The 24,211-nt window shown below is 41.4% G+C and overlaps 1 protein-coding gene across 1 annotated transcript; it reads right to left on the bottom strand.

Moving 5' to 3' along the window:
* Nucleotides 1-17,791: 17,791 nt before the first annotated feature.
* Nucleotides 17,792-19,819, bottom strand: LOC149243314 (CBL-interacting protein kinase 2-like). The gene has a single exon (XM_089367792.1). It carries the CDS (start codon nt 19,445-19,447, stop codon nt 18,164-18,166), a length of 1,284 nt encoding a protein of 427 aa, XP_089223918.1. The 5' UTR covers nt 19,448-19,819; the 3' UTR covers nt 17,792-18,163.
* Between the last annotated feature and the right edge of the window lie 4,392 nt (nt 19,820-24,211).

The raw sequence follows: 24,211 nt of genomic DNA, 5'->3' as shown, positions 1-24,211 counted from the left end.
CAATAATATCTGAGTACATTAGATACAAAGCCCCTTCCCTCAAAAAATGGGTAGGAGGGAGGGTAGAACAATCAAAGAAGCCCTGTTGAACAAGGAAGGGCTCTGCAAAACTAAATGGATCATTTGGAGGAGACATGCATGCTATGAACAATGTGATCGGTAGGAACTGAACCCACCGAACCCATCAACTCTACGGAACTACATATAATGTTGTAGCATAGTAGGTATGCATCCGGGCATGTGGGGGGCTACCTGAAGGGCCAACCCCTCATGAGGTCTAAAACATCTCACACACACCCGGGAATCAATGGTACAATTTGCTGCATCACTGGACCATCAAGTGTATGGATCACAAACATGAAATGACCAAGTCAAAGGGAAATAATGAGACCCTATTCTCGATCCAAGGTGTCGAACAATAATGGAAGCTGGAACCGAGATACACCACCCTCTAGGCCGTTCTTCTAGAATAAATGAGTTGATGTGGACAAAATAGGGCCCGCGATAGATGATGCAATGAGGATCCTCGACTAAAGCATGAGGGAAAATATAAATGTGAGTGATGGATTGACACCAGGGATAATGGAGAAATGGGATTGAGGGACAAAAAGACGACTACCCTTGTCAGAGCATAAAGTGCATGGTTGACTTGGCGGCAACTGACTCAACTCCGGAGGGGATGGGGATAGTATGAGTGGAGGCCAAAATGGCAACACAGGATGGACGATATGAAAATATGGATGGAATACTGTGACATGAAATAGACTCCAAGAATGCAAGGGTGACTTATCGTGGATGCTCTGAACAAGGGTGACTTGATGACGCTACCGCATAGACTAGGCCCGGTGGGGACCATGAAAACATGAGTAAAGGATGGTTACTCATGACAAAAGTTGGCATATGGTACGATCAGTGTTAAGAGGAGGGGTACCTCAAAGTACAAGTGTCGCTTTATGACGTAATTCGATTTTGAGAGGCGACGAAGTGACCTTTCATGGAAAAATGGTTTCCTGGTGAAGTGTCAAATCATTAAAAATTGAGGAAGACCCATTATAGAGTTCGGTGAGAGCTTTCCAACGGTGCTGACGTTTTGTCAAATTGAGCTACGGTCTAGTGGCAATGGGCGACAAAAAAACTGGCGATTTTTCTATGAAAGGAAGTTTTCCCTCCAATTTGGATTCATTTGCTAAGTGAGTTGTGGTGAATTTGGCAAGGAGGAAAAGGCCCTAAATCTTGTGGAGATCGTAGTGAACAAACCGACCATTAGAATCAGGATCTGCGACTTTCAGGTAGGCAGCCTTACTCATCTCTTCAATTTTAGTGGTTTAATTCCTGATTTTTAGCACCTAGCAGCTCCCTAAGAGACCCTTGCTCTTGCTCATAGTTGCATCACACTTTCTGATTGCACTTTTTGGAACCAGAAGTGCGATCTGGCTTGCAGGAAATAGCTGGAAACCTGCAAGCTCGCACTTTTTGGGATGAAAATTGGATTTGGGGCTGGAGAAAGAGTTGGTCTGCTGGCTTGGTGGAGGCTGTAGGTTGATCAGTGTAGACCATTGTTTTCTTTTCTAAACTGACAAGACATGTGGTGTTTTGTAGATATGGAAGAGCTGAAAATCAACTGGGAGGAATGAGACTTGGCTACTCTTCGATCTGAGATCCAAGAGGATCAGGTGGTTCAAGGGGCATTGGCTCATTATGGGGTCTCAAGTTGGTAGAGAAACCATTGATGAGGGAAGGTGATCCCTTGCTATAGATAATTGTGAGCTATTGGGATCCAGAACATGAGGTCTTTGTCGTGTAGGGGCACAAGATTGAGCTCACATTACAGGATATTTACTTCTTTACCAGACTTCCTCCCCTCGAAGTGGTGGGGGATATTCATCCGGTGCTACCTCGTGGGAGGAACATTACTGAGTTTGTGGAGCGCCATTGTCGTCGGGGTGTTCGTGTCAAGGGCACGACGATCCTGCTTGTTGAACAAGAGAGGCTAGAGACATAAGTTGTGGCCGCAGCTATGTTATGGGTCTTGGGCAGCCAGGTGTTACACCACATCACTGGTGGGCAGATGATGTTAGTTAAGAGTGTTTTGGCTGGGACCTACTATGGGTGGGCCCATATGATGCTATAATCAATGAAACGATAGTTGAGTCTTTGCAAGAGGCAAGTGAATCATGATTACACTTTTGGTACAATACCATGTGCGTTCTTCTTTGAGAAGATACCCACTATCCATCCTCATGTATAGATCCAAGATGGGGACCCACAGGAGCCCAGGATGCACCACTGGGGGCAGCTATTGCGGAGAGGAGGAGGAGGGGGAGTTGGACGGGTGTTCCGACCCAAGTTTTTCGCACATTGGGATCAGATGCCCCTTTACATTGACGATTACCCTTATAGTGAGATGAACTATCAGGGGGATCCTGACTTGCCACTTCCACTCGGGCAAGCATGGGGACCAGACGGTAAGTGTTGAGTTGCTACATTTTATGGTGCATTTAATATTTCTATCACATGTATATGGTACTGAGTGTGAAACATGTTGTATGCAGACATAGCACCGGTAAAGCCGGCAGGATATGCAAGCCGAGTCGCAGCGCCTGGGGCTACAGATTGGGGGACATCATCATCACAGTAGGGTCTAGAGGATACTGTGCTGCTTGCTGATTTGCATCGTAGGTTTGATGTACTCTTGACCGGGGTTTCAAAGCATGGATGTCATGACTTAGAGGATCGGTACATAGATGAGTGCACCAGTCTTCCCTTTGAGTGGCGAGGTATTGTGCGACACGTGGTGATGGCAAGTCAGGAAGTATGTTATTTACGAGCGGGTGGAGTAGAGCCTTTGGCAGGGGATCCGCCGGACAGTGACTAGATGCAGGGACATGTGGGTCCCTTTGATTGTGATTTTTATAGCATGCTATGGGCATGTCAGATGTATTTAGAACTATGGCTCCAAACACTTTTATGATACATAATATGATTATGCATTTTATATGACGATGATGGTTCACCATTTGTTTTGTTATCTTATGTGGTATACATGTGATAAATGCCAATCTAGAATGTTGTTTGCAATGGTATCTACATAGTGATTTTGGGCTCTAGGCACATGACTGAAAGTAATGGTTTCAAATTCATGTACCAATAGCTTCACTCCTAGATATTTTCTAAATAGGACTTGGTTATGTACATGATACACACCATTTAATTGCATGACAAGTATCAAGGAATCTAAACGAGCATGAAGATGAAGGATGCGATGAGCGAGGGAATTGAATAAAAAACTATCACTGCATCATATTCGACCTAATTATTAGTGGTAGATCCAATGCACAAGCCGTTTGCAAGGACTAACATATGCAAGGGGGTATAAATGGCCTAGGGTGCCGAGGCTAGATTCCGGGGAAAGCGACTTGCACCGTCAGCATGGTCGATATACGGTGTGGATGATGGATCCATCTGAAAGGTGCAAAAGACAACTGATGAGATGATGCAATCTACCTAACTTCATGGCATAAATAAAGACACAAAAATCAAAGGGATGTGCTATGAGTGAAATTTCTTGAGGTAGAGCACATTGGGAGTATTAGGAAGGAGATGGCCTTCAAAATCCTCTGGAGAAATGCCCCCTTACTCAAGGTAGGGGTAATCAGGGGTAGACATAGCTTCCATGGTGTCCTCATCAGGCTGAGAGATGGGCGGACGGGAGGAAGACTGACTACATGATGCGATAACATTACCTGGTGCATCAACCTGAGAAAGAAGGTTCACATACGCATCGTCTTGAATGGTAGACGACGGGCTAGTAGATGGAGGATCTACGGATGTTGAGACCTAGGATTTTGTCGAAAGAGGTTTGATAGAAGTGCACGCAGAAACCTCAGAAAGGTTTTCCTGTGAGGAACTCAAGGATGACGACAGGTAAAGGATGGGGCCTGTGGTGTCCGTCATATCGACATCGGGGGGAGGGATCACAATAGTGGGACCAGAGTCTCCCTGTTCTGGTTGATTTGTGGTACCCGAATCTGCAGGTAGAGGAGTAGGTGCTCTACTACAAGTGGCCTCATATTTGTGAATCGCCCCAAGGCAATCACGAAATTCATTGAGACAAGGGCAACAATGAGAATAGTGACCATGAAGATCACACAGGGCACAAGGGTGGTTTGTGCGCAATGTTTTGAGTTTCTTAGGTGGGACCGATAAGTTAACATGGAATTTTGGAATATTCGACTCAGGGAATGCTTCATGAACCAAAGGTTTAAGTTGAGGAAGTTCATGACAATTGTTGGTGGCGTGCCCAACAACTTGACACAAAGTGCACGGGGGTGTCAGATTTGGGGCCTTAGGGGCTAGAGGAGGTTGGGGAGCCTTTTCGTTGGGTTTTTTCCTTTTAGCTTTGCCCCCTATTTGGATATTTTCACAACAGGAGCTGGTTCATGTTGAGGTTGTGATGGAACTGAAGCAGCGACAGGGTTCATGGGATTTGATTGAACCGGGGTCAAAATATGATATGGTCTTGGATGACCAGGTAGAATGTTTGCAGGGGGATTGATGTACCATACTGGGATCCCTAGAGTCATGTTAGGCAGGACCAACGAAGCCATGACAGATACGGAAAAAACTCCCAGAGGGGGGAATAAGAAAGGTATCTGGTCGGCAGGATAATGTCTCAGCGGAATAGCTCATGGACGATTGAAACCTAGAGGAACAGTTCCTAGTGGGAACATAGGAGAGGCACCCAAAAATGGAGGAGGTCCTAAGAGAGTGGGTCGAGAGGGTTCAGCTGGAGGAGCAACAACAGGGTGCTAAGGAGCTGGTTGTTGATCAGGGGTACCGAACTACTTAAGGGCAGCTCACGATGCTTGTAACATGCAAACACTCATAGAGCTAGGCTCTGAGATGGGAGGGGGAGGACTTGGGAAAGCACCCAACAATGAGGACTCTTTATAGAATCCAGGTGAAACATTGGTGGAAGGTGTTGAATACTGTTTGTCAGACATTGACGAGATAATGGACTCGAGGGAGGTCATGGATATCAGCTCGTAGTAAGTCAACTGATCGAGGGTAACAATTTTTCCTTCATGGGGGAAGCACATATTGCAGGACATCGAAAACGTGACAAATGTCATAGCATATGTGTAACTACGACCTAAGAGAATGTTGTAATCTAAAGGGGCATCAATGACTTCAATGTCGACATGGACAATATTTCTCGCAAGGGTCACTAGACAGTTGCGGTACATGCCAAGGGGCTGGGAGGAGTGTCCATCCCAAGCACACAAGGTGATGGTGGATGGGGACAACTCAGGTGACTTGAGTTGTTTCCAAACATCAATGAACATGACACAGGTGGATGCACCTTCGTCAATAATTCATCTGGAGATGATTTCATTACAGACTCTAACTGATATCTGGAAAGAAACAAATGAAGGAAATGGGGGAGGCTCTGATGTATCAACCAAGAAGACAATCAAATGATCGTTGGAAGGATCCACTGCACCCAAGGCAATTAGTATAGCTTTCTTTTGGGATGGGCATGAGTGGAGGACTTCCATTGTCGACATGGCAGTAGGTGATTGCGCAAAGTTTTCTACTATACTATATGTATGGGCAACTATGTTAGAAGCCGCATTATGGCGTAATGGTCCCTTTAGGATCTTAGGAATGGCCTCAACCTTAGGTTGAGGGATCTGTAAAGGACCATTTGGTGTCGTAAGAGGCTTAGCAAATACTTTGGTTTTGGACTCGGTAGTAGATGAAGTTGACGGCTTGTCATATTGACATGACAGAGTTTGTAGGTTGATATTGGAGGGGTTAACCTCATTAGAGTTCATCATAAGGATCTGGTAGTCACAGGGACCAGAATGTTGGGGGAGATGGGCTACTTGACCTGGCTGAGGTTGAGTAGCAGCAAATCCTTGCCGAAGGAAAGGATTTGTGAGCACGACCGATTGAGATGGTGCACGATTTTGAGGTGATTGTTGACCTTTAGAAGTTGGTTGAGCTTCCCACATTTGGCGCATATCGGGTAAAAGAGGACACTCATGTGTATAATGGCCATGTACACCACAACATTCACAAGGCTTGTTCATATGAATAGCCTTGTTTTGCTTGGGCTGGCCGCCCTGTTGCTGGTTGTTGGTGTTAGGCTAGTTCTCCTGGGGTTCACTAGGTTGGTTACCTTGATTACCTTGGTTACCCTTCCCCTTATTCTTTTTCTTCAAATTTTGGGGATTGGTAGCACTCTGCTGTGCAAATACTTGACCCTAAGGAGGTGGTGGCTACTGGGGCTGAGGGTGCATGGGACGCTACGACGCTAATGCTTGAGGGGCTTGAGCATGAGGTTGTTCATAAGAAGGAGCAACAGTTTGGTAGACGGGTTAGGGCCCTGGAAACATGTTGCTAGTAGTAGGGGCATAAGTGTTGGAGGAACTAGTGCCCCCCGTGGGTAGCCATAACTTTACTAAGTATATGGCGAAGAGTGTGAAAGGGATCCAACGATACCGTCGGCGGCGTGAGATGCCCTGGTGCATTGGCACTTCCAGGACGAGGGAGGTTTGGAATGACAGTATAGACATAACTGGATTGTGCATAAATCAGATCATATCTCAGAGCGGTTTGGAGAGCTTCTTCCTCGGTTTGAGGAAAATGGGACGCGACATCTTTTCCAATGGGAGATAAAAGGCTCCTACGAAACCAATCTAGATAGACACAGTATTCGAAAGGTGGGGCACTAAATTTGCTCCTCCTTCGATGCCACTCTTCAACATGGTCAGAAAGGCGAGTGGCAAAGGACAGACGAAATGTGGTCAATAGATCCGTACCAGTGTCGTACCAGAGAGGTAACTGGAAATATGAAAGGAACGCTTTAGCAAGCGTCGTGAAAACAGAATGAGATGCAGAGGGTTGGTCTACATACCATTTTGCAGCATCTCCAGTGAGTGTGTGTTGGAAGAGCCGAAGACGAATAAACTCTAGGCACATAAGTTATACATTAATACCACATACACTGCCCCTGTGATTTTGGTCTCTAGGAACATCACTGAAAGTAATGGTTTCAAATTCACGTACCAATAACTTCACTCATAGATATTTTCTAAATAGGACTTGGTTATGCACATGATACACAACATTTAATTGCATGACAAGTATCAAGAAATCTAAACGAGCATGAAGATGAAGGATGCGATGAGCGAGGGCATTGACTAACAAACCTATCATTGCATCATATTCGACCTAATTATTGATGGCAGGTCCAATGCACAAGCCGTTTGAAAGGTATAATGTATGCAAGGGGTTGAAAATGGCCCAAGCTGCCAAGGCTAGATTCCTGGGAAAGCGACTTGTACTGCCAGCATGGCCGATATACGGTGTGGACGATGGATCCATTTGAAAGGTGCAAATACAACTGATGAGATGATGCAGTCTACCTAACTTCATGGCAGAAATAAACACACGCAAATCAAAGGGATGTGCTATGAGCGAAATTTCTTGAGGTAGAGCACATTGGGAGAATTAGGAAGGAGATGGCCTTCAAAATCCTCTAAAGAAATGCCCCCTTACTTAAGGGTAGGGGTAATTAGGGGTAGACATAGCTTCCATGGTGTCCTCATTAGGCTGAGAGATGGGCGGATGGGAGGAAGACTGACTACATGATGTGACGACATTACCTGGTGCATCAACCTGAGAAATAAGGTTCACATACACATCATCTTGAATGGTAGACGACGGGCTAGTAGATGGAGGATCTACGGATGTTGAGACTTGGGATTCTATCGAAAGAGGTTTGATAGAAGTGCACGCAGAAACCTTAGAAAGGTTTTCCTGCGAGGAACTCAAGGATGATGATAGGTAAAGGATGGGGCCTGTAGTGTCCATCATATCGACATCGGGAGGAGGGATCACAATAGTGGGACCAGAGTCTCCCTGTTCTGGTTGACTTGTGGTGCCAGAATCCACAGGTAGAGGAGTAGGTGCTCCGCTACGAGTGGCCTCATATTCGCGAATCGCCCCAAGGCAATCACAAAATTCATTGAGACAAGGGCAAAAATGAGAATAGTGAACATGAAGATCACTCAAGGCACCAGGGTGGTTTTTGCGCAACGTTTTGAGTTTCTTAGGTGGGACCGGTAAGTTAACATGGACTTTTGAAATATTCGACTCAGGGAACGCTTCATGAACGAAAGGTTTAAGTTGATGAAGTTTAGGACAATTGTTGGCGGCGTGCCAAAAAACTTGACACAAAGCGCACGGGGGTGTCGGATTTGGGGCCTTAGGGGCCAAAGGAGGTTGGGGAGCCTTGTCCTTGGGTTTTTTCCTTTGAGCTTTGCCCCCCTATCTGGATATTTTCACAACAAGAGCTGGTTCCTGTTGAGGTTGTGATGGAACTGAAGCAGCGGCAAGGGTCATGGGATCCGATTGAACTGAGGTCAAAGCATGATATGGTCTTGGATAACCAGGTGGAATGTTTGCAGGGGGATCGATGTACCATACTGGGATCCCTAGAGTCATGTTAGGAAGGACTAGCGAAGTCATGACAGGTATGAAAAAAAATCTTGGAGGGGGGAAGAAGAAAGGTATCTGGTCGAAAGGATAATGTCTCAGCGAAATAGCTCATGGACGGTTGATACCTAGAGGAACAATTCCTAGTGGGAACATAGGAGAGGCACCCAAAAATGGAGGAGGTCCTGAGGGAGTGGGTCTAGAGGGTTCAGCTGGAGGAGCAACAGTAGGGTGCTGAGGAGCTGGTTTTTGATCAGGTGTACTGAACTAGAGAAAGATTCTTCGGCGAAAATCACATGGAATCTCGGACAAGAAGAGCTTTGAGAAAGAAAAATCCCATCTGTTGGATGTCTTTGTGGAGAATGGTTATAGTAGATACATGGGTCAAAGGGCTTTCCTTAAAGCTTCCAAGAATTCTCTGACTAAAAGAGAACCGAAAGATCGAGTTCCAGGTGTCCATCTTCCGTATGTTCAAGGGACCACTGATAGAATTGGTAGGATTCTCAGGAGGCATAGTATCCCTGTGACCTTTAGGCCCCTGAACACCATTCGTATGTCCCTCAGATCAGTGAAGGATCCTATCGACCCTAAGGATATGAAGGGCGTTTATATGATCCCTTGTTCCTGTGGGACCCCCTATATTGGGGAGACTGGTCGCTCCATTAATCAGAGGATTAGCGAGCACGCAGCGGATCTTAAGCATAGGAGAGCTAAGTCTTCCGCTTTGGCTGAACATGCTGAGAAAACCAATCATCATGTTTGTATTGAAGAGGCCAGTGTTATTGCTAAGGTTTCGCATTTCCATCATCGAAAATTCAGGGAAGCGCTTGAGATTGAAAAGAGACCAAGCAATCTCAATAGAGAGGATGGTTGGAAAGTCAGTAGGTGTTGGGTCCCTGCCCTCTCTTCCTAGTCGTTTTTTCGTCCTCTTTGGTTTTTTTTTTTTTTTGACTTTTATCTTTTTTTTTTCTTATTTATTTATTTATTTTATTATTATTATTATTATTATTTTTTATTAACTAATTTATTTTTATATTTATTATTTTTATTTATTTTTTGATTTTGATTTTGATTTTGATTTTGATTTTTTGTTTATTTATTTATTAGTTTTTATTCGCGTGATATTTATTTATTGATTTATTTTTAAGTCCCTTATGTGATCTTCTTCTGATATTTTAAGGTCCTTTGTGACTATTTTTCCATTTTAATACCTATTATTTTTATATATTGGCACCCATTTCAATTATTTTTTGTATAATTCTTATAAATTGGCACCCATTCCTATTATTTTTATATTTATATTCTAAGGTCCTTCATATAACTAATTTTTCCTTTCTAATTCTAATCAGCTTATATTTTTAACTAATTTCCTAACTAACATAACATCCTTTGATTTTCTTTATTATATTCTGATCTTATATGGTCCTTTATACAACTTAATTAACTTTTATTTATTAATTAACGAACACAATAGATCGCGAAGCTAAGACACCAATGTCCCAAGAACCAGAAGAGATGAAGGAGATGCAAGATAAAGGAAGTTGGAAGACCGTAGAGAAAAAAAAGAAAGCTACAACACCAATCTCGCCAAGAAAGACGAGGAGCCAGTCAAGTAAAAATTAAGAAAATTGTAGGTCCGATAGACCAATTTGGTCTCAGTGGACGTTAACCATCATCATCATCATCATCATCATCACAATTTTTAATAATACTTTTAAATAAAATTATTTTATATATTACTTTATATATTTTATTTAGGCATTTAACTTATTCATTTATTATAAGGTCATTTATTTAACTAATTTTCCTTTTAAATTATTAATTAACTTATAATTTTTAATAATTATTTCTCAAACCAAATACCCTCAATAATAATTTATTTATTTTTATACTAATTAAACTAATATAATAATTTTGACTCTGGTCCTAGAGTCAAACTAGCCGTTAGGCAAGATAGCTGTTGGAGGCTCCGCTCAGACTATTTAACATGATGAGCTAGATCTATTTCTTCAACTTGTCCTGACGATGAACCACACTAGTTGGTTCGAAACGCGTCGACAAATGGTATTCCATGTGATTTCGCCGAAGAATCTTTCTCTAGCTTGATATGGATCACAGAAGCCTGAACTCTATTATTGTACTGAACTACTTAAGGGCAGCTCATAACGCTTGTAACATGCAAACACTCATAGAGTTAGGCTTTGAGATGGGAGGGGGAGGACCATGGAAAGCACCCAATAATCATGATTCTTTATAGACTCAGGGTGAAACACCGGTGGAAGGAGTTGAATACTGTTTGTCAGACATTGATGAGATAATGGACTTGAGGGAGGTCACAGATGCTGGATCGTAGTAAGTCAACTGATCGATGGTAACGATTTTCCCTTCGTGGGGGAAGCACATATTGCGGGACATCGCAGACGTGACAACTGTCATAGCATATGTGTAAATAGGACCTAAGAGAATGTTGTAATCCAAAGGGGCATCAATGACTTCAATGTCGACATGGATAGTCTTTCCCGCAAGGGTCACTAGACAATTGCGGTACATGTCAAGGGGCTTGGAGGAGTGTCCATCCCTAGCACACAAGGTGATGGTGGATGGGGACAACTCAGGTGACTTGAGTTGTTTCCAAACATCAGCGAACATCACACAAGTGGATGCACCTTCGTTAATAATGCATCTAGAGATGATGGCATTACAGACTCTAAATGGTATCTGGAAAGAAACAGATGAAGGCAATGGGGGAGGCTCTGATGTATCAACGGGGAAGATAATCAAACGATTGTTGGAAGGATCCACTGCACCCAAGGTAGTTAGTATAGATTTCTTTTGGGATGGGCACGACTGGAGGACGTCCAACGTTGACATGTCAGCAGGTGATTGCGCCAAGTTGTCTACTATACTATATGTATGGGCAGCTCTGTTAGAAGCCGCATTATGGCGTAATGGTCCCTTTTGGATCTTAGGTTGAGGGATTTGTAAAGGACCATTTGGTGTCATAAGAGGCTCAATAGATACTTTGGTTTTGGACTCGGTACCAGAGGAAGTTGAGGGCTTGTCATATTGACGCGACTGAGTTTATAGGTTGATATTGGAGGGGTTAACCTCATCAGAGTTCATCATAAGTATCTAGTAGTCACCGGGACCAGAAGGTTGTCTGAGATGGGCTGGTTGACCTGGTTGAGGTTGAGTAGCAACAAATCCTTACTGAGGGAAAGGATTTGTGAGCACGACTGGTTGAGATGGTGCAGGATTTTGAGGTGATTGTTGACCTTTAGAAGTTGCTTGAGCTTCCCACATTTGGTGCATCTGGGGTAAAAGAGGAAACTCATGTGTATAATGGCCATGCAAAACACAACATTCACAAGGCTTGTTTTTTATGAATAACCTTGTTTTTCTTGGGATGTCCGCCCTGTTGCTAGTTGTTGGTGTTAGGCTGGTTCCCCTAGGGTTCACTAGGCTGGTTACCTTGTTACCCTTCCCCTTATTCTTTTTTTTTTTATATAATTTTGGGGATTGGTAGCACTCTGTTGTGCAAACACCTAACCCTGAGGAGGTGGTGGCTGCTGGGGCTGAGGATGCATGGGAGGCTGCGATGCTAATTCTTTAGGGGCTTGAGCGCGAGGCTGTGCATAAGAAGGAGCAACAGTTTGGTAGATGGGTTGGGGCCCTGGAAACATGTTGCTAGTAGGAGGGGCATAAGTGTTGGAGGAACTGATGCCCCCCTGCTGAGTATATGACGAAGAGTGTGAAAGGGATTGAATGATACCGTCGGTGGCGTGAGATTCCCTCAGTGCATTGGCACTTCCAGGACGAGGGAGGCTTGGAATGATGGTATTGACATAACTGGATTGTGCATAAATCAGATCATATCTCAGAGTTGTTTGGAGAGCTTCTTCCTCGGTTTGAGAAAAATGGGACGCGAAATATTTTCCAATGGGAGATAAAAGGCTCCTAAGAAACCAATCTAGATAGACACGTCTTTGAAAGGTGGAGCATGACATATGCTCCTCCTTCGACGCCACTCTTGAACATGGTCAGAGGTTAGTGGCGGAGGACTGACGAAATGTGGTCAATAGCTCTATACCAGTTTCGTACCAGAGAGGTAACTGGAAATATGAAAGGAACACTTTAGCAAGCATCGCGAAAATAGAATGAGATGCAGAGGGTTGGTCTACATACCATTTTGCAACATCTCCAGTGAGCATGTGTTGGAAGAGCCGAAGACGAATGGAGTCATCGGTTATGGAGTTGGACGAACACCACATGTGGAAGGATCGAACATGGTTGGTAGGATCCTCTCCAGCATTACCCTCAAACTTCGGGATGTTTGAGGGAAGCTTAGTCAGCATAGAAGGCCAACCAGCGTCATGGTGTATGGGGTTGTTTATCAACTAGTTAAAATCTGGTAGACTTAACCCAACCATAAAATGGAGCATGGGGGATGCCGGAACTTTTCCTGAGATTGTTCTGCTTGATGTGACCACCAGGATAGAACCGAAGACAACACTAGGTTGGGTTCCTACACCAGCTATGGGTCTAGACATGGTGACGATGTGCGGTGAAGGAGGCTCGAAATCAATATCTAGTATCAATATGCTTGCTCCTCTGATGAAACACACTATTCTTGGATAGTGCAATCGTTGAGGTGTTGTCACAATATATTGTTGTTGATCCTTGTTGTTTCTTCTTGAGTCCATTAAATACGCTTCTTAACCACACTGTTTGACATGTTGCTGATGTTGTTGCTACATATTTTTATTCTGCTAATGAAAGTGTCACAATGGGCTGCTTCTTAGATGCCCATGAAATCACACCTGAACCAAGATGGAACACATAACCTGAAGTGCTCTTCATATCATCCAAAATGCCTGCAAAATCACTATCTGTGTATCTAATCAAATCCTTCTTTTCTGTGCTTGCATACATTATGCAAAAATCTCTAGTTACTGATATGTATCTCATAATTCTTTTTCCTGCACTCCAATGTGTGTCTTTTGGAGTCTCCATAAATATGGAAATCAAATTCAATCCTTGCATGATATCCAACCTTGTAGCTGTGAGATACATGAGGCTTCCAAACTATCTTTTGAATAGAGTTGGATTGACATATGATCCTTCATCATCCTTGCTTAAGTTTGTACCTGTTGCAACTAGTGTATGGATAGGTTTGCAATTTTCCATCCTGAATCTTTTCAACAAATCTTTGGCATATTTATTTTGAAAAATAAAAATTCCTTTTTCAGATTTCTCAACTTCTATGCTAAGAAAATATTTCATGAGACCAAGGTCTGTCATCTCAAATTCTTTCATCATGGTTGCTTTAGATTCATCTAACTCAAAATCATCTGTAAAGATCATGTCATCAACATATAAGAAAACAATCAAAATCTGTCCATGTTCATTTACCTTTGTTTACAAGGTAGGTTCAACGTTACTTCTGCAAAATCCATTCTTGATTTGTAGTTGTCAATTTTTCTATACCAAGCTCTAGGAACTTGCTTCACTCCATAGAGTGCTTTCTTCAACCTATAAACTTTCTCTTTGTTACTTTCAATTTCATATCTTGGAGGCTGTTGCACATAAATTTCTTCTTCTAGAATTCATTTCAAGAAGGTTGATTTCACATCCATCTGATCTACTTTCCACTTTTTCTGAGCTGTTGTGGCTACTACTACTCTTACAGTATCCAATCTGGCTAACGAAGCAAACGTTTCTCCAAAATATATTCCCGGTTGCTGCGAGAATCCTTTTGCTACAAGTCTAGCTTTAAATTTGTTAGTTTCACCTTTCTCATTCAACTTTGTCTTGTACACCCACTTTACACCAATGATATTTTTGTCCTTTGGAAAATCAACCAAATCTCATGTATCATTCTTTTCAATAGCTTCAATTTCTTCATCCATGGCTTGCACCCAATTTTCATCTCTGATTGCTTCTTCAAATGAAGAAGGTTGGAATGACAACAATGCAAAATTTGAACTAACATCCAAATCATCATAAATATCTTTTAGACTTCTCATCTTTCTCTTACCATTGCTTGATTCATCACCTGATTGATTGTTGGGAGAACCTCGATCTGTTGATATGATTGAAAATCCATCTGCTCTGAAAATCTTGGAGTCCTTGTTGGTGTCTTCACCTGTGATTCTTACTTCTCCTTTTCTGCTACATCATATTCTTCCATTAATGGCACTTGTGCATCAACTGTTTTGTCTATAGTTCCATTCCATAACTCTTGTTCTTTGAACACAACATCTTTGCTAATTATGGTCTTCTTTGTGATAGGGTTATACAATTTATAAGCTTTTGATTGCTCACTATAACCAGTAAATATGAATTTTTCACTTTTATTATCCAATTTGCCTCTTCACTCCTTAGGAACATGTGCATAAGCTACACATCCAAATATTCTGAGATGGGATACGTTGCAAGACATACCTGACCATGCTTGTTCTGGTACTCTTTTCATCACACTCTTTGTAGGAGATCTGTTGATCACATAAATAACACATGCAACTGCTTCTGCCCAATACTCATTAGACAAGTTTCTTCCTTTCAACATGCTTCTTGCCATATTCATAATGGTTCTGTTCTTTCTCTCTGCTACACCATTCTACTACAGTGTGTATCTGGTTGTAAACTGTCTTCTGATTCCATGTTATTTGCAGTAATCATGGAATTCCTTTGAATCATATTATCCACCATGATCTGACCTCAATACCTTGATCTATCAATCACTTTGGTTCTTTGCTAACACTTTGAATTATTTAAATCTTGCAAAAGTTTTAGACTTCTGCTTCAAGAAGTAAACCCAAGTCTTTCTGCTATAGTCATCAATGAAAGTGAGGAAGTAACTACTTCCACCAATTGACTGTGTCCTTATAGGTCCACAAAAGTCTGTATGCACTAGCTCAAGAGGTTGCTTTGCTCGGTATGCAACTCCCTTTGGAAAACTTTCACGGTGTTGCTTTCCCAAGATGCAACACTCACAAGTACTAGTAGGTTCTTTGATGGGAGGTAATCCTCTAACATCTGGTTTTTCTACAACAATCTTAAACCAGAAAAAGTGCAAATGTCTAAATTGAAAGTGACACAACCAATAATCATTAGAACATACAACTGTAAAAGAACTGACCTGATCACTGTAATTCATAATTAGAGGAAAGAGTCTGTTCCTCGTCATCTGCACCTTTTCTATCAGCTACTTGCTTGGGGGCTTGTCATATATGACACATTCTTGACGTTGAAATAAAAATTTGTATCCTTTATGTATCAATTGACCAACACTTATCAAATTATGTTTGAGACTAGGTACATAATATACCTCTGAGATTGTGTTCGGCTCCCCCTGCTTGGTCAGAATATTGACCACTCCTTTTCCATCTACATCCACAGTCTTGTCAATCCCCAACTTTACCTCTGTTTTCATAGTTTGATCCAAATTTGCAACCAAATTCTTGTTGTCTTTCATGTGGTTACTACAACCACTGTTCAATAGCCACACATTATCAGAAGGTTCATGCATGGTATGACAAGCTAGGAACATGGAGTTAGTACTCTCTGTAGTGACATTAGCTCTTTGGTTCCCTTGATCAACTATCTTCTTCCTGCAATCATGGGCATAATGACCAAATTTATTGCAATAATAACATCTCACCTTTGATTTTTCAACTCTTTGATTATTCCTGAAGTTTCTGCAGTTGCTTCTACTCTCATGTTCATGCTCTTCTTGACCATCTATCTTACCACCATATCTTCCACCTCGTCCTCTGCCTCTCGATCTACTTTTGCCTCGACCTCTGTCTCTTGAAATATAAACCTAACTTTTGAAAGCGGTCTCTAAAGTGGAATCCTTATTTCTGTCTATCCTTGCCTCATGCGATAGAAGTGATCCCATCAACTCATCAACTGTCAGTGATGTCAAATCCTTAGCTTCTTCTATAGTTTCTACCACAACATCAAATTTGGTAGACAATGATCTGAGGACCTTCTCAACCACTGTTTGATCTTTAATTTCTTCACCATAAATCATTAACTGGTTTACAACAGTTATGACCCGATCCATGAAGGAATCGATGTCCTCTATCTCCTTCATCTACAAACTTTCAAAATCTCTCATAGTATTATGCAACTTAACAATATTGACTTTGGCCATACCTTTATAGCTTTTCACCAAAGTATCCCATGCTTCCTTTGCTGAAGATGTGATCATAATCTTCTAGAACACTGCTCGATCCACTCCCTGCTAGATAAGATGCAACGCTTGTGCATTTTGTCTTTTTTGAATAGATCCTTCTCTACATTAGTAAGAGTTCGTTCTTTTTCTTCAATTTTAGGTTATGAAAACCCAAACTAGACATAATCTCAAACATCATGAGTCTGCAATGCGGTAGCCATCTTAATGACCCACACATCATAATCCTTTCGTATAAACAGTGGGAACTAGGCTGGAAATTTGAGAAAGCCATTTTTCTTAAAAAATTTCTCTTTAAAAAACCCTAATTTTTTAAAAATAAATTTTACAAAACTCTTAAAAAAAAACCCTAAAAAAACCCATATTTTTATTTATATATACAAAAACCTTAAAAAAACTTAAAAAAAAATTCTTTTATAAAATTTCCACAACCTTTATATAAAAAATTCTTGTAATAAAAACTCTTTGTTTTTAATATGCTATTAAAAAAGTTTCCGGGTCAACGTATATAATAAACATTTCACATATAAACTTCGTACTACATTATTCCTTATTCCTCTCGTGATGATAGCATGCGGGAGATCAACGTTAGTGCTTAACGCTTTAAAACTTCATGGAACGTGTTGTGAAATTGGGTTAAGTTCGGTCTTTGTGTAAAATTTACGACGAGCGTTACAACATTTTTTCTGGTTATTTTTAATCTTGTTCTCATACCAATTTGTTGAATAGGAGAGGAGACAAAATACAAATTCAACTCAAAATATATTTGTTGGATTTGTTGAAAAAAAGAGGAGACAAAATACAAATTCAACTCAACATATATTTGTTGGAAACATAGATGAGACAAAAATTCATACACAATATACACTTATACACAAATTTATACGCAAAACACATAAATTACCACTCTTCTATTGATCACACAAAACTTAATTTTTACAATAAACCCAATAAAAATTATTTAACCTTTTCAACTATCAACTCACTTAAAATACCTTAACATACAACCTCTTCCACTCAAACCTCCTGAAATCGCCCTTCTTGCTGTACGTATAGTAGATTCAAATAATGTAATTGAAACTCAGTTCAAAACCGGAAAAATCGCACTCTTATCTACCCACGGCCATATTATCTTTGTTAAAATTCCATAGTTAGTCCAATTTCAGTGGTATTGACATTTGACCGGGTATCAGACATTGCGCAGTATTTTTACATGCCAGATAAACTGAACCATTTGTTTTTTAACTGAAGAAATCCTGCGTGACAAGCGATCAGACATACATGGTGGTGCCTGGGATTAGACATACATGGTGGTGCCTGGGATTAGACAATGTGGGAACCCAACTTCGTTGGACCACATCCATGTAACTAGATAAACTGAAACTGAACCATATACAATGAATATATATAATGGATGTTTGAGATACTATATACAATGAATGTAGTATATGCTTAATATTAACTATTGCCATCCCATCTCCACACGATGTCTTTAAGACCGGGCCTCAGATCTTGGCTGTAGAACATACTGTATTCCAGTGTATCCCCGCCGGTCTTCCGAAGCTCCACCACGAAGAGCGAGGGCGTGACTTCGAAAATCTCAGCATCAATCGACAAATGCCCCTTCCGTCCCTGCTCAGACCTCTGCAACTTCATCTTGCAGTCTTTAGACTTCTTGAACCTGAACCGGAACAGCTTGGCAATCTCCTCCAACTTCGACATTATGCTCGACGCCGACTCAATCGACGTGAACCTCGATTCCTTCTGCTTCACGACATTGTGGTTGAACAACCCAGACAGATTGAATCCCGGCGAGAGGGAAATGATGTCGAAGGCATTGAGGGATGGCGGCTTCTGGAGAGTGAAGGGGGAGTCGACATCCTCGCATTTGCCGACATCGACATCGACATTGTCGGGGTTATTCAGCGGGCTATTGAAGCCCCGGTGGAACCAGGGGACCTCCAGAAGCTGCGGGACAGTGATCCTTGTCTGAGGGTTGGTGTCCAACAGCCGAAGTACAAGCCGCCGGACTTCAGAGGGAAACCACGGCGGGCACTTGAAGTCCGCCTTGTAGATCTTCTTATACATGACCATGAGGTTCGCGTCCTGGAACGGCAGGTAGCCCGCCATGAGCACGAACAGTATGACCCCGCACGCCCAGATGTCGGCCCTGGCACCGTCGTAGCCTTTCTTGGTAATGATCTCAGGCGCGACGTAGGCCGGAGTGCCGCACGTCGTGTGGAGAAGGCCGTCCTGCCTGAACTGCTCCGGCAGCGCGCTCAGCCCGAAGTCGGAGACCTTCATGACACCGTTGTCGTCTAATAACAAGTTCTCCAGCTTCAAGTCCCGGTGGTAAACCCCCCGGCTGTGGCAAAAGTCGACCGCGCGAATCAGCTGCTGAAAATAATTTCTCGCCTCCGCTTCCTTCAGTTTCCCCTTATCGGCAACCCTGTTGAAAAGCTCCCCGCCTTTAACGTACTCCATGACGATGTAAATCTTGGACTTGCTCGCCATGACTTCGTAGAGCCTAACGATGTTGGGGTGTATGACCAATTTCATAACCGAGATTTCACGTTTAATCTGGTCCATCATGCCGATTTTGAGGATTTTTTCCTTGTTCATGATTTTAATGGCGACGCTTTCGCCGGTCTTGAGACTTCTAGCGTAGTAGACCTTGGCGAACGTCCCTCGCCCCAGAAGGCGCCCTAATTGGTACTTCCCCATCAGAATATTGGGCTTCATCGTTATCCCTGCTACGCCAAAAACGAAAATCACAAATTTGTCCTGGTCAACCGTCTTTCCTGTGTTGGGTCTATATGCGATTTCGAAGCCGATACTTCGCTCTCCTACATGCACTCCATTCCAGGCGTTGTGAGTGTTTGTGTGGGTGATCTACCTCTGCTCTTTGCACGGTAGCCCCGCATAGACATCTCGCAAGTGCATCTCACAGCGTATTCTGTATAAGCAGATGGTTTTTATGAACACAAAAGGAATTGTATACACAAACTTTTGCGGGAATACAATTCGGTTCGGTTGGGCCAAGCCGAGGAGAATATTGAACTGCAAATCGAATGTAATGCAGGAGGAAACGAGGCCTAGGTATCCAGCTTTATCGTGAATACGCAGGCTTTTCCTTCTCCTTCAACCACCGTACTCAGCGATTTATAGGAGAGCAGAGGTTAGTGTTCACCTCTGAGAGGTAAGGAGGAAAGAACAAGCGCGACAATCAAAACACGCTTCAATGCCTTTTCGGCATGTGATGCCACGTTCCTTCCTCTTCCTTCGCCTTTATCTCTTACCACAATCGCGTATAGGTAGCTTCAAGCTACTACAACAATCTACTTTCCTCGGAAAGATCAGCTTTTCTTTGCAAATTGGAACTTATTTAGTCATCTGCTTACTTCACGGTAAACGTTAACTTTTTCAAAAGCATATGCTATCACGAGAATCTCGAGCAGTTCCCTAATTTTCAATGCTGAATTTTCCATCCATCTGATCTCTGAGCACGCCAACTATGAAAGTGTCAGTGCCGTAGAAAGGATGGAAATCCTTTCTGTTTCGTGCCATTAGTGGGTAGGAATTTCAAATTTTGCAACTCCGTTACTCATTTTGATCACTACAACGGAAAATGTTGATAAGCTGGAAATTTTGTTATTGTATTTGACAAACAAAAACTCACGATCACTACAACGGAGAATGTTGATAAGCTGGGAAATTTTTTATTGTATTTGACCAACAAAATACTCACAATTTCTTAGTGGAATTTCATCATATTAACAAACAAAACATCTCGGTTAACAATTTACTCATCAAATTTTATCCTTACCCATAAGTGGATACAACCATAACCACTTTGGTAAATGAGATATACCTCTTACTTTGGATATCGTATTGCTAAATCACTGGGCCTTTGTGCCTTTTATGCAAACACTAACCCTCTTAGCAAGTGAGATCCACGTAATGGTTCAGAGCATGTGTTTCCTCCTAAGAGGTCACAAGTTCAAAACTAGAGGGGGGTAGAGAATGTATGCCTTTGTAGACTTAGCAGTCAAATTGTTGTGCGGAGGTGGGTCCCTTGTCCCACAAACAAGGGGGTCTCATCCCTTGTCCCACAAACAAGGGGGTCTCATACACCAATTTGGTGTCTGGGCTTGGCCGTGACCTAAAAATTGGATAATAATAATAATAATTTCTTTGGGGTGATTTTATGGTCAATACTTTTTAACTAGAAGATGCTCCGACAACAAGTCTTAACGGTGGTATTTTCCCAGCAGCTTAGTCATAATGAGCATGCGCAAAATTTGGGTGGCAAACAAGGTGGTGGTTCTCGGTGGTAGCGATTAGCCTTACACTTGGTGGAGCAAGATACAAGCGTGGCAGGATTTCGTATCACATCTATGTTTACAAATGTGTAACTTGAAGCGCCTTAAATGTGTGCAACAAGGAGTGTCAATCATTGTGTGTGGTAAAATGCCCGACACTACATTCCTTTCTACCGGGTTGGAGATGGGTTGCCCCTCTCATGGTGGATTGGATGCCTTTCTTCTCCCGTCTGACAGTGAATGTAAGCTCATTTATGAGCAAATTATGGTTCTTACTCTCAACAGGAAAGCTTGTGGTTGCATAATATACACCTAGCTAGCAATGGACTGCGTACCAACGTCTCTCCTTACTCCACACACTCATACACTCACGTCTGGATACCATATATTTTCATGGCAAAGGACTCAGGGTGGCAGAGGGTTTTGGTCATGATAAGGCGCTCTGCTTGTTGGCAATATTCCCATGGTGCATGCAATTACGAAGGTATTTGCTTCCATGCCCTCTCTGATATAGTCAAGAATTGTTTGAAAGGAGGTATTTGTTACAGGCTCTCTATCTATACAATATAAGACTAGTTTTGTGCTCGCTCCATCACTGTTACGAGCCCATTGGGTATTAGGGTAATTTCTCATCCTACCTTTTTCATAGTGTTATCGCAAAGCTTCATTTGAGGTTGACCTGTCTCCTTAAACTTAGTTTTGGGTCTTTAGTGATAGGGTTTAACTTTAATCATCTTCAATTTTGGTTGATGGATGTTTATATACTAGTTGTTGGTCACCATTTGAGTTTTCTCTTGTCTCACACTCCGATGTTTAATTCTCCTAAGGGTCAATGTTCTTTGTTCTTTTTCTCGATAATTCTGGGTCCGGACCTTCGTTTGAACTTGTTGCGGTCCTTCCCTTGGCGATTCTAAACAACTTGGACCTTGCAAAGATTTATTTTGTGTCTGGTTTTGGTCTGCGGAGTTTGGTACCTGGGTACCTTCTCCATATGGTTTTAATTGGGCCATTGAGAGTCGCTGCAATTTAAAATTTAAAGTCATTACTATGCCATCACATCTCCTAACCCATTTGCTTCCCTTGCAGCACCATCTCGTCTATAAGTCCATCCAAGTGGGTCTTTCAACCATCAGTCGTAGCTATTTGTATTGCAGGTTTATTGTTCTCATGGCGCCAAGGTTACACACTCCCAACCATAGAGGAGGCGCTTTGGGGTCCTCTCTAACGCGTCATCGAAGATTGTTTGGCTGGGAATCAATCACCAACTACTTCGAAGCTGTGCCCCTGGACGTACGAAAATAAATTCCTCAACTTGAGGCTAAGGAATTCAAAGACTGTGTTTACTTCTCAAACTCAGATATAGGAAGCAATAGCCTCAAGTGGATACCAGACCCAGGGAAGTTTCACAGGAGAAGGATCCACTTCCTTCATTCCATCACTTTGCATCATCAAATGGAAACTATTCTCAGTATGATCATCAAAGACAAGCAAGTAGAAAACTATAAGCTCTTTGCAGGTCAGGGAGATATCGAACGCATTATGGGAGACATCATATACAACTTGGATGATATGGTTGTTCAGTTGTTTAGCATAGAACGCTATGTAGTTTAAGAGTTAGACACTAAGTCGAATGAGCACCAGGAAGGACCTGTGGTCATCAATGCTCCATCTCAAGCCTCCCCTCAAGCCAACTCTACCACGATATCACCAACCATAATCTTGGACTAAAGAGTCCACTAAGAAATTAGTCTGCTGACCTATTAGAGGAAAATTGGGTTACTCTTGGGATTTGGTCAATTTTTTGTTCTTTTGATATATATGTATACGGGATATAGTTTACAACATCAAACTTGTTTAAGTTTCTAATAATAGGACTCCCTTGGCACAAATGCGAATCTTTTAATTTTCATCCTTCAAAGCATGTCCACCCATAAGAATGTTTGGGAAAGCACTGAGGAAATGGTTGGAATGTAAACTTTTCTCTATGATATGAATAAGAATCTATTGATAAATTTACAAAAAAATAGAGAGTGGTTGATATTCGATAATTCCTCATAATGACGCTCATATATATATATATATATATATTTTTTTTTTTTTCGAAGGTGGTAAAACCTATCAACTCAGGTGTCAAACCAACAGTGAGGACAGCCATCTCTGGCTGCTATCCGCGAATGCTGGGTTTGACTCATCACTGTTAAATAGGAAAACCACGCCACCTGGCATAACCCTGCTGGTGGTCCGTAATCGGGAGCAGGCTCTCACTCCTGCCAGATGCCTCTGGGTCTTGGGCCGTTAACCTGTTTCCTTACGTCCGAGGAAGACGAGCTCTTAGCCAAGCAGAAGCAGTTTTACGGCATACTCCAGGCCGAATGACGCTCATATATTACTCATATAGATAAAATAAAATAAAATATCTTTTTACAATTTTTTTTTTAAATATTTTATATAAGAAATACATATATTTTTTAAATGTATAGAAATTATTTATTTTCAAAATTTCTTACATCAAAGTTTGTCGTATTATTTATGGAAATTAAATTTCACTAACATCCATCTAAATAATCATTCCATCCGAGATAAATCTAATTACCTCTATTTTTTGTAAAAGTTAAAAAACAATTTGTGATTAATGTAAGATCTAACTATTTTTTTGGGTTCCACCTCTCCCTTTTTCTTTTGTTAAATTGTTATAATTATAGTTGGAAATGTTTTATATTTTGTTTAATAATGTAACGTGTTGTGTATTAACGTTTAAATTGAAATATTAATAATTAATATATTTTACATTTATATATAGTTTAATTACCTCTATATTTGTAAAAGTTAAAAAACAATTTGTGATTAATGTAAGATCTAACTAGGGTTCCACCTCTCCCTTTTTCTTTTGTTAAATTGTTATAATTATAGTTGGAAATGTTTTATATTTTGTTTAATAATGTAAAGTGTTGTGTATTAACGTTTAAATTGAAATATTAATCATTAATATATTTTACATTTATAGATAGTTTAATTATCTCTATATTTGTAAAAGTTAAAAAACAATTTGTGATTAATGTAAGATTTAACTATTTTTTTTTGGGTTCCACCTCTCCCTTTTTCTTTTGTTAAATTGTTATAATTATAGTTGGAAATGTTTTATATTTTGTTTAATAATGTAAAGTGTTGTGTATTAACGTTTAAA

This window comes from Pinus tabuliformis, chromosome 8, assembly GCF_031772625.1.
Source record: "Pinus tabuliformis cultivar Carrire ecotype Pingquan chromosome 8, CPIR1, whole genome shotgun sequence".
Taxonomy (NCBI): Eukaryota; Viridiplantae; Streptophyta; class Pinopsida; order Pinales; family Pinaceae; genus Pinus; species Pinus tabuliformis.
This window is presented reverse-complemented; position numbering and strand designations above follow the sequence as displayed.